This window comes from Pseudophryne corroboree, chromosome 3, assembly GCF_028390025.1.
Source record: "Pseudophryne corroboree isolate aPseCor3 chromosome 3, aPseCor3.hap2, whole genome shotgun sequence".
NCBI lineage: Eukaryota > Metazoa > Chordata > Amphibia > Anura > Myobatrachidae > Pseudophryne > Pseudophryne corroboree.
The window spans coordinates 726,753,394-726,764,791 of record NC_086446.1 but is presented as its reverse complement, the minus strand read 5'-3'; the positions used below and the strand labels follow the sequence as shown (position 1 = coordinate 726,764,791).

The 11,398-nt window shown below is 42.2% G+C and overlaps 1 protein-coding gene across 1 annotated transcript; it reads left to right on the top strand.

Annotated features, from left to right (window-relative positions):
• Nucleotides 1-7,174: 7,174 nt before the first annotated feature.
• On the top strand, nucleotides 7,175-11,194 carry LOC135058201 (putative nuclease HARBI1). The gene is made up of 5 exons (XM_063963761.1): nucleotides 7,175-7,492; nucleotides 7,577-7,949; nucleotides 8,257-8,278; nucleotides 9,297-9,956; nucleotides 11,075-11,194. The coding sequence occupies exons 1-3, from the start codon at nucleotides 7,180-7,182 to the stop codon at nucleotides 8,258-8,260; spliced, it is 690 nt and encodes a 229-aa protein (XP_063819831.1). The 5' UTR covers nucleotides 7,175-7,179; the 3' UTR covers nucleotides 8,261-8,278; nucleotides 9,297-9,956; nucleotides 11,075-11,194.
• The last annotated feature ends 204 nt before the right edge of the window (nucleotides 11,195-11,398 follow it).

Below are 11,398 nucleotides of genomic sequence, written 5' to 3'. Positions count from 1 at the left end.
TGGGGGCACTGTGTAACTGGCACTACTGGGGGCACTGTGTAACTGGCACTACTTGGGGCACTGTGTATCTGGCAGTACTGGGGGCATTGTGTATCTAGCACTACTGGGGGCACTGTGTAACTGGCACTACTGGGGGCACTGTGTAACTGGCACTACTGGGGGCACTGTGTAACTGGCACTACTGGGGGCACTGTGTAACTGGTACTACTGGGGGCACTGTGTATCTAGCACTACTGGGGGCATTGTGCAACTGGCATTACTGGGGGCATTATGTTACTGGCACTGCTGGGGGCATTGTGTAAATGGCACTACTGGGGGCAGTATGTGTATATATTGAACTACTTGGGGTATTATGTGTTTAAAAAAATAATAATATACTGTATATAATGGACACTATTGTGCAGTGTAATGTGAATTAGTGCTATTCTGTAGCCATGCCCTTCCCCACAAAGTCACGGCCCTTTATATTTGGTGGGATATCCCTGTTCAAATACATCACACTTGAGCGGTGCCATTAATTCCAATAACTACTGATTATAGATAGATACCATAAAAATACTCACTTGCTGTATGATTTTTTTAATTCCAGAAGCCATGGTGTGTGGCTGTGATGTCTTCTGTATTTTATGGTGGTAGTTGGAGTTGTCTATTTTATATTGGTTTACAATGTTCTTTGTATTGTGTGGTGGTCAATTGGATGCTTGGTATATAACATGACAGGCACTACGGTACTCTCAGTTTTATCAACGGCCACTGATGCTCTCTGTATAATATGAATGTCACTGTAGGGCTCTCTGTATTATCTAGCAGTCACTGTAAAGCACTCTGTATTATATGGCATTCACTTCAGTGCTCTCTGTATTATATGGCTGCCAGTGCAATGCTATCTGTATTATATGGTGGTCACTGTAATGATATCTGCATGATTAATTTAATTTACTGCAATGGCTAGGTATGCAGGATGAACACTAATAGAAATATGGAGAAACTGTGACACAGGCCATACCCCCCTATATAGACTACGCCCACACATAACTAGTTATACCACCACAGCGCTTATCATACCTGCAGCGGCACACACTAGGCCTTTACTGATTTTCAGCTCCAGGCCCATGTGGACCTTAATCTGGCACTGGCCTCTTGTGACAGGATTTGTTTTCACTTGTCAACATTGGCTGCACATCACTGCAGGGGAGGCTGTGGGCCTATTTTCATGGGAGGGCCTGGAGCTGCAGCTCCACCCGCCCCATTGTTAATCCGGCCCTGAATGGGAGGTGACTATTAGGGGGTGGGGGTTGCTATAAGAGGACAGCATGGGGGGAGGGGCTGTCTGCACAGACTCTCTCACTCTGAGCCCCTACCAGATCTGTCCCCGCACCCTGTAGGGCTAATGGCCCTCATTCCGAGTTGATCGCTAAGAGTCTTCGCAACGCAAATGTACGAAATGTAAGTATCTGCGCATGCGCAAATGCGTGATTACGCATGCGCGAGTACATACGTACGACAACTGGGCAAAATTACTCAGAAAAAAAAAAGCCGTAACTGGCAAACGAAAACGAGGAGTGGCGTGGGCGTGGCGGAGGCGAGACTTCGCAATGCTCCGACATGGGCGTGAAAGTGGGCGTACAGTGTGGGAGTATGCAACTTGCAATGGGCGTGTTTTTCGCAAATAAACATTGTCGCTGTTAAAACTAACATAGGAAACCGTAGCAACATTCACGCTGCAGCCGAGTAGGTCTGCAGTTACTCTACATTTGCGAAGTACTGGTACAAGTGTGTATGCAGTAATTAGCAGTTAATTGGATATCACATTCATCTGATGTCCAATTACTTGTTAATTAATGAGCAGATGAAAGTTACCAACCAGCAATTGTCTGAACACACATCACATGTTTATTCTACTCACATATAAATCTCACACACTGCCAAATAAGGGTGTGATTTTTGTTGAATTTGTTGTGTAAGCATTTGTAAAACTTGTTTTAATGTGTGTAAGACTCCCAAATACAAGCAAGTGAAAATATTTGTGAAAGTGTTTGAAATCTGCAACATTTTTTACAAATAAACCAACACCCACATAATGCAGCATACACTTTAATTTAGTCTTAAAAGTCACAATAATATTTGATTATAATATCTGACAATGTTTGAAATGATGTCCTGTTGACCATAGATATTTATAAAAAGCGTCGTGTCTGTTTACTTAATATGGACATTAAAGTGTGGTGCAAAGCATACCTTTTTTTGTTTTTATTTTCAATTTTTAAGGAGAATTAGCAGATTGGTCTACAAGTGTCTATATGCTGACCTAATCTTTCTTGAACTGCATTACCTTGAAGAAACTGCTCAAATTTTTAAAATATATTTTTTATTACTATAATAATATTTCACAACATTTAAACATGGCTCCACGTGAGTCGCACAGGCAGAGATGGACCAAGCAGCAAGCAGATGGCACTGACAATCATTAGATAGCAGAACTCAGTACTCTGCAAAATTCTGCTTCTGACAAAAGTATATTTTTAAAGCATAAATAAAACATGACACACCCTGCCACACACAAATTTTAAACCAAATGAGAAAGAATTAGGATCCACCACACAAACACAACAATACATAGCACACTAGTAAGAGGAAGATGGCTCTGGTGTTTATACACATAAACTCACAGGCTACAATACATCCAAACAGAAAGAATACATTTCACTAAGAGGGAGTTATCCATTCTGGTCACACAAGCCAACTCCAAAAATACATAGAGGCAACATCAAAAACATGGGTGCTGCCCATCTGGAGAGACATAATTTTCTTCTTTTTCTCCCCGCCTGAGGCTGTTCTTCTTTGGAAGGTCTGCAGAGCGACCTTCGTTGGGCCTGCCCAGTGGGCTGTTCTTCCTGGGCAGGGGCAGGGGAGGGAGCCGATGTGGGTGGCTCTCTGCCACTGTGGGCAAGGGAGACAGCGATGGCCTGGAGCCCTTGCAAGATGTTATTTGCAAGGGTTTGGAATGAGGAGGCAAGTTGTTCTTGGCCCTGCCTGATCTCTGCCAGACCTTGGCAGAGTTGAGCAACACCTTGCTCAACACAGGTTCGGTGCTCAGTGAGCCGGACAGCTATCTGGCTTACCTTCCGGATGACCCCGTCTTGAAACCGATTTAGGCTCTCACCATACCTAGCGATTTCAAGCAGGATCTCCGGGATAGCAGAGGGTTGGGTGGGGGGGCCAGTAGGAACCTGCAGAGGTGGGATTTGTTGTCCCACACTGCCAGACTCACTAGGTCCCTCCACCTCAGCCTCAACCACATAACCGTCCTGTGACTCAAACGGATCACCCCCCTGTGCTGTGTTTTGTGGCAAGCAAATAGAAGAATGTGTGGGAAAAAAGTAGGATACAAAATTAGTTTATTATTATAAATACTGTCAAAATTACAGACAACTAAATGTGTAAACTTACCTTCCAAGTCATGTCCCGTCAGGATCTCAGGCAGGTCCGTGTCCATATGAGACACCCCTTGGCCCTCCTCATAACTGACACAGGGCATCGCCATCTCCTCCAAGTCAGTATACTCCACAGCGACAGGTGCTCCTCCACCTGTAGCCCTTGAGGCATTCCACTCCGCAGCCCTCTTTGCCTTCAGGCGGGATTTGAAGTCGGCCCACCTACATATGTATTGTGAAAGAGGGACAAAGTAGAGTCTTATTATTTGTCTAAGCTAATATATAGGACACGTGTTCTGCTTGTGTTTGCTAGACATAACATCACATGTAACTACATTTTTTAGTCAACTTAGCACAGAAAAAGGACTGTCAATATGCACTTACCGTCGTCTCACTTCCTGTGATGTTCTGACGACAGAGCCAACTTCATTCACAGATTTTGTGATGTCTCTCCAGATTCGTTCTTTTGAAGCAGCCCCCATGTTTTTTGGCCCTCTATGGATTTTGGACATGGCCTGCGTGACCAAGACACGCAACTCCCTCTTAGTGAATGCAGGCTGTCTTTTCTTCCGTCTGGAGGTAGCCTGTGAGGTTTCTTCTTGTTGGTCATCACCATCTTCCTCCTCACTAGCAGCTTCTGTCTGTTGTGTTTGTGTGGCTAAAGCCAATTCTCCCTCAGTTTGGTCACTTTGTGTGTGTGGCAGGGTATCCCCAGTCAATTGTTGTGGTTCAGAAGCAGACATTTGCAGAGTACTAGGTCCTGCCTCTTCAACATCCGCAGAGGCGGATTCCAACATGCGCCTCTGGCAATCTAGGCGTCTTTTCCGCAATGCCATCTCCTGCTCTGCAATGCGGTCCATCTCTGCTGCGATTTGCTCACGAGAAGCCATGTTTGTGATGACGTGTGTACGCCGAGGTGTGTGCTTATATACCTACGTGCGTATCGTTAATTCACACAGGTGTACACTGTTAATCTGATTAATGATTGCACTGCTTATTTAAGGGCCTACTTTGCACGCTGTGAGTGTAGGTAGTTTGGAGTTTCACTTGAGTTTGTTGGCTTGTGCGTGAAGGTGCTATAGGAATTTTCAGAGTGAGTAATTGTCAAGCATACATTTGTCCTTTCGTTTGCGTTTAGAATATAGTCAGTGTAGCATTTTGTCTGCGAATTTTCGTTTGTGAGTATTCTGGAATTCGTCTTGTTGTTCATTTTTTGATTTCAAAGTGTTTATTTTATGTTGATTGTTTGTTATTCTTTTTTACACATATATATTTAGCTAGTCCATTTTTGCAAATAAACCTGTGCTTCATTGCTTTTACTGACATTTTTGTTCTCTTGTAGGAGATTTTTTTTGGGAGACGTAACCCTAGTTGATTTTGTATCTTTGGTGTGCTATATAACACAAAGAGTTCCTTTCTTTATTTTGGATCAGGTAAGTTCCCTGGGCCTGTGTTGGTGCCTGTTTTGTTTATTGGTCTGTATGTTGTTTTTGACTGTCATATTTGCTCTCTTGTAGGAGTTTTTTTTTGGGTGACGTAACCCTAGTTGATTTTGTTTCTTTGGTGTACTGTATAACACAAAGAGTTCCTTTCTTTATTTTGGATCAGGTAAGTTCCCTGGGCCTGTGTTGGTGCCTGTTTTGTTTATTGGTCTGTATGTTGTTTTTGACTGTCATATTTGCTCTCTTGTAGGAGTTTTTTTTTGGGTGACGTAACCCTAGTTGATTTTGTTTCTTTGGTGTGCTGTATAACACAAAGAGTTCCTTTCTTTATTTTGGATCAGGTAAGTTCCCTGGGCCTGTGTTGGTGCCTGTTTTGTTTATTGGTCTGTATGTTGTTTTTGACTGTCATATTTGCTCTCTTGTAGGAGTTTTTTTTTGGGTGACGTAACCCTAGTTGATTTTGTTTCTTTGGTGTGCTGTATAACACAAAGAGTTCCTTTCTTTATTTTGGATCAGGTAAGTTCCCTGGGCCTGTGTTGGTGCCTGTTTTGTTTATTGGTCTGTATGTTGTTTTTGACTGTCATATTTGCTCTCTTGTAGGAGTTTTTTTTTGGGTGACGTAACCCTAGTTGATTTTGTTTCTTTGGTGTGCTGTATAACACAAAGAGTTCCTTTCTTTATTTTGGATCAGGTAAGTTCCCTGGGCCTGTGTTGGTGCCTGTTTTGTTTATTGGTCTGTATGTTGTTTTTGACTGTCATATTTGCTCTCTTGTAGGAGATTTTTTTTGGGAGACGTAACCCTAGTTGATTTTGTATCTTTGGTGTGCTATATAACACAAAGAGTTCCTTTCTTTATTTTGGATCAGGTAAGTTCCCTGGGCCTGTGTTGGTGCCTGTTTTGTTTATTGGTCTGTATGTTGTTTTTGACTGTCATATTTGCTCTCTTGTAGGAGTTTTTTTTTTGGGTGACGTAACCCTAGTTGATTTTGTTTCTTTGGTGTACTGTATAACACAAAGAGTTCCTTTCTTTATTTTGGATCAGGTAAGTTCCCTGGGCCTGTGTTGGTGCCTGTTTTGTTTATTGGTCTGTATGTTGTTTTTGACTGTCATATTTGCTCTCTTGTAGGAGTTTTTTTTTGGGTGACGTAACCCTAGTTGATTTTGTTTCTTTGGTGTGCTGTATAACACAAAGAGTTCCTTTCTTTATTTTGGATCAGGTAAGTTCCCTGGGCCTGTGTTGGTGCCTGTTTTGTTTATTGGTCTGTATGTTGTTTTTGACTGTCATATTTGCTCTCTTGTAGGAGTTTTTTTTTGGGTGACGTAACCCTAGTTGATTTTGTTTCTTTGGTGTACTGTATAACACAAAGAGTTCCTTTCTTTATTTTGGATCATGTAAGTTCCCTGGGCCTGTGTTGGTGCCTGTTTGTGTTTGTTCAAAGTGTTTTGATTATGTTTGTTTTCCATCTTGATAATAAATGTTATGTTTTGTACCGGGATTGATCAGCAAAGTAGTGTTGTTCTTGGCTGGGCTAGCTACTAAAGGGCTAACTTTTTATTTTTTTAATTTAAATTTTTTTAACCAATTATTCTTAATTTTGTAGTAGTTGTTTGTGATGTGTTTGATGTTCTGTTTTTTTAAATAATAGTATTTTTAACAATTACAATTTAACATATGTAGCTTTCATTATAATAATGTTTTTTTTTTTTAATATAATATTCTTTTTGGTCCTGAATTGAACCCAGAAAAAATGTCTTACGCTCCTGCAGTAAGTTGACACACCCTTTTTGTAATAATTTTTTGTTTGCATAGTTTTTGGACTTTGTTTTTGTCTTATTCATTTTTTTTGTTTTTGTTTTTATAAAAGTGTGTGATGTCTATATTTATCGCAGCAGAAGCCCTACCTCCCCAACCCACACCAGCACTCCCACCCCAACCGCCAGCCCCACAACCACAACCGGCTCCTCATCAACCAAGTCAACGGAGGCGTGCTAGGCCACCAATTTTCCGACCCCGTGTCCTACTTTTTGGGATGCCAGATGATGTGGTTGTACGTAGATACAGGCTGCCACCACATCAAATCCTAGACACTCTCTCCATAATAGAGAGTGATCTGGAGTCTGAAATTCGGTATCCTACAGCAATACCACCATTGACACAATTCCTTGCTGTGTTACATTTTTTGGCAACAGGGTCTTACCAGCATGTGGTTGGAGACCTGGTTGGCATGTCGCAGGGCCAGTTCAGTAAGGTCCTGCGGCGTGTCTGCCAGGCTTTCCTCAAGCGTGTGAAGCAATTTATTGCTATGCCTTTGGATGTTGGTGCCCTAGATGTGGTGAAGCGGCAATTTGCGGAAGGTGGTAGTCGCTTCCCACATGTTATTGGGGTTGTGGATGGCACACATGTAGCTATTCAGCCACCAAAACATAATGAAGAAATTTTTAGAAACAGGAAACTGTTTCATTCTCTGAATGTAATGGTTGTTTGTGGGCCATCCCTCCAGATCCTTTCCCTGAACGCTAAGTTTACTGGAAGTTCCCATGATGCGTATGTCATTAGACAATCAGGGATATGGCACAGATTAAGATCAAGTCAACGAGCAGACATGTGGTTATTGGGTGAGTTGTTGCACATATTTTGTTCAAAATTTTGTATATTTTTCCAAATTGACTATTTCTAATTATTTTTTTTGCCTCAAACAGGAGACCGTGGATATCCTTGCACCCCCTGGCTCATGACTCCTTACCGTAATCCCAGGCCAGGACCACAGACGGCATTTAACTCCGCGCTTACTGCCACTAGGCAGCTGGTGGAGCGCACAATTGGGGTCCTTAAAGGGCGGTTTCGTGTGCTCCACCGCACTGGTGGCGACATCATGTATTCGCCGGAGATGGCAAGTAAAATAGTGGTCCTGTGCGCTATACTCCACAATATCGCGGTAAGGAGTAGCGTAGAGCTTCCTCAGACAGAGGAATTGCCTGATGAGGAGCCAGGGGTTGTCCGACACTTCGGTGGGGGGAGTGTTACAAGGAGGGGGAGCCAAGTCAGGGCAAGCATTGTTGCTGAATTTTTCAGGTATAGTGTTTTTTTTTACTCTATTGTTACCAAAATAAAAGCACAGTATGCATCATTTTGTATTTAAATGTAGAAATTGTGTTTGCTATTGTAAGGTCATTGTGTAATGCTTTTTGTGTGTTTGAATCTGTTTTTTTTTATCTTCAAAAAACAATAACACGTTAAGCTGACAATTTAATTTTGTGTCAAACAATACTGTGATGTTGCTAAATAGTGTCCTTATTTTTTTACTATTCTAACATCATGATTATTTAAACAAAAACACAAACAAATGAAACTGAATGTTGCCCACTTTGTGAATGTCCAGCTGAAAGACCACACAAACTGAGGTGAGTACTCAGATATGTTTATAAATTGATCTAAAACTGTGTGTGTGTCTGTGTCTGTGTTTTTTTGTTTTAAAATTTATGGTTGTGTTTTGCTTAAAATTTGCTTATGCGAATGCGTAGATCCGCTCGTGCGAAATAACACTCTGCTCTTCACAGCATTGCAAAGATCAATAAAGTTATTATAAATGACATATGACAGCATAGATTGTGGACCAATCACATGCTAACAGACATTATAAATATATGCCCAAATAAGGAAAACGCCATTGCCATGATGCGTGCGGCACCTTTCACCAGGCGGGAGCTCCGCGTCCTGGTTGCGGTGATGGACCGCCGCGTAGGCCGCGTTGGGCGATTCATCCCCAATCGTGTTAAGCGCGAGGCCTACGCGGCGGTCCGTCGCCTGCTGCGGTCTCGCGTCCGCAGCAGGCGGACCATCATCCAGTTAGAGCGGAGATGGAGTGATCTCCGAAGGAGGACTCCAGAGCTGTTGGCGGAGATCCGCCAGCAAATCTGCACTATGCATGCACGCAGTAAGTAACATTACATAAGATTATTAGCATAAATAGTGCAAATTTTAACTAAGTGGTAGGCTAATTGCAACACTGAGTGAACATTTTGAAAAAATAGGACAGTGTGTGTGGTTAGGGCAAACATTACTGACTGTAGCAAAGTGTCCCTAAACAAGTGCATGTTTTACATAATTAGTAACCAGGCAGGAAACTGTACCAAAACACTTGATCAGTGCTGTCTATATAATAAGGTAGCTTGAATAGTGATCTGGTGATGTTGGCTAGACAAATCAATATGTCTCAATGGAATAGATACAGGAATGACCGACAAAATTTTTAAATTTCATAATTTTGTTTGCAGTGGGCAACATGAAGAGGTTTGAATAATTATTTTAAAAAAATTCTTACAAAAACTTTCTTTTACATGGAACCGAACAGTGAAAATTACAATTGATTAGTATGTAATTTAACATGCAAATTGAAATATATTTTACCAATCATTCTAGGACGACCACAACGGCAAGCACCACATGATGCACCAGCTCAGCACCCTTCCCCTTCTCACTCCCCCTCCACTTCCCAGTCCCCCTCCCCTTCTCACTCCCCCTCCCCTTCTCACTCCCCCTCCCCTTCTCACTCCCCCTCAGCTTCCCAATCCCCCTCAGCTTCCCAATCACCCTCAGCTTCACAATCCACCTCAGCTTCCCAGTCACCCTCAGCTTCCCAGGCCCCCTCAGCTTCCCAGGCCCCCTCAGCTTCCCAGGCCCACTCCACTTTCCACTCCCCTTCTCAGCCAACCTCTCCTTCTCTTTCTGTGACCCCTTCTCCTCCTTCCCATACCCCTTCTCCTTCTACTTCCAACTCACCTTCTCAGCCCCCCTCACCCTCTATTGGCCTAACATTTTCACCGCCCCCCTCGCCCTCTCAATCAGACCCACCCTCTGAAATTACATCCCCAATCCAACCTCCTTCCCCCATCCAGCCTCCTTCCCCCATCCAGCCTCCTTCCCCCATCCAGCCTCCTTCCCCCATCCAGCCTCCTTCCCCAATCCCTCCTCCTTCCCCCATCCAGCCGCCTTCCCCCATCCAGCCGCCATCCCCACCCAGTGAATGGGCAGAGGAAGCCCCTGAAGACAGTTCAGGGAGTCTTCATGTTGCCGAGGAAAGTAAGTGTTTTAACATTTTGTTAAAAATGATTACCTACTTACACTTACAATGACAAAACATGCAGTGTTGTACTGTTGGAATTCTTGTACCAAGGAAAATTAATTGTGTTTTTCTTCATGGTGTACATGTTGCATTTACATTTATTTGAGTGTCATTATATGTCCAGTGTTTATGTGTGCCATGTTTTGTGTGTCCACTCTAGGTCGACACTCATTAGGTCAACAGGGTTGGCAGGACAACAGGGTTTATATGTGTTAGGTTTTCTGGGAAACAGTTAGACCTGAGTGGAGTTTAGTATGTTGTTGTTCTTTTACACTTGTGCCTGTGTATTCTTAATATTTACACTTACAAATCACATGCTTCACTTTGTTAGGCAGCCTAACGACCCAATGATTTGTGGTGTGAAAGTTACACTCACAAAATGATTATTGGATAAAGTCAAACCTGTTTGACCTTATTTAGTAAGGGCAGCTTTCATGGAGTGTGGGCATGCTAGGATATGTTGTCCTTCTGAAGATGTTGATATGCAGTGTGATGATGCAGGACCAACACCCTAAAAAAAAAAAAAACAATAAAAAAAAAACCAAATGGGAATGAATGCCAACATGGTGTAACATTGACGAAGATGGTAGTTATCTTTAACATGGGATGTCGGCCATAGCAACCAATAAGATTATACTTTAAAAATTGGGAACCACTTCTACAATATAATATTCATATTTTTGCTTGTTTGCTATGGGCAACGTTCCATCTTAAATATAACTCACATAGTAGTAAATGTAACCCATGGTCTGGAACAGGCTGAGCAGGCTTGTGTGTTGTTCTGCTAATGATTGTACCATAAAACAGGCAGGATGTAGTAACTTTGCCATTAAAGCAGGCCTGTCCAAACTGCGGCCCTGCAACTGTTGAGAAACTACACATCCCAGCATGCCCTGACACAGCTTTGGCATTCCCTGACCACAAAACTGTGTCAAGGCATGCTGGTATATGTAGTTTCACAACAGCTGGAGTCCAGCAGTTTGGACATGCCTGCATTTAAGTGTGCTTTGCGCCTTGCTTGGATAATAAGTAATGTAATTAAGTTATTAATGTTTGTGTTGCATCTTAATTTCAGATGTTGCAGTTGGAGATCCTACAAGTTTTGGAGGCATTCTTTACACCATGCGCCAACACCTGCAAGGATTAATGCATTGTGTTGACAATTTGCAAAAATATGCATGATTTTGTTTATTTTAAGAAAAAAAAACACGGATTTATTTTAAAAAAAAAAATTAAAAAAGTTGATTAAAGTTAACCGGGTGTTGTGTTTATTAATGCAAAAAAGGATCAGCTGATTGGCAGGCAGAAATTGTTTGCAAAAAACATTACACACATCTTACGTTAGATTATTAACAAAAAAAACAGGAGATTATTGTGTTAAGAAACATGTAAACACCTT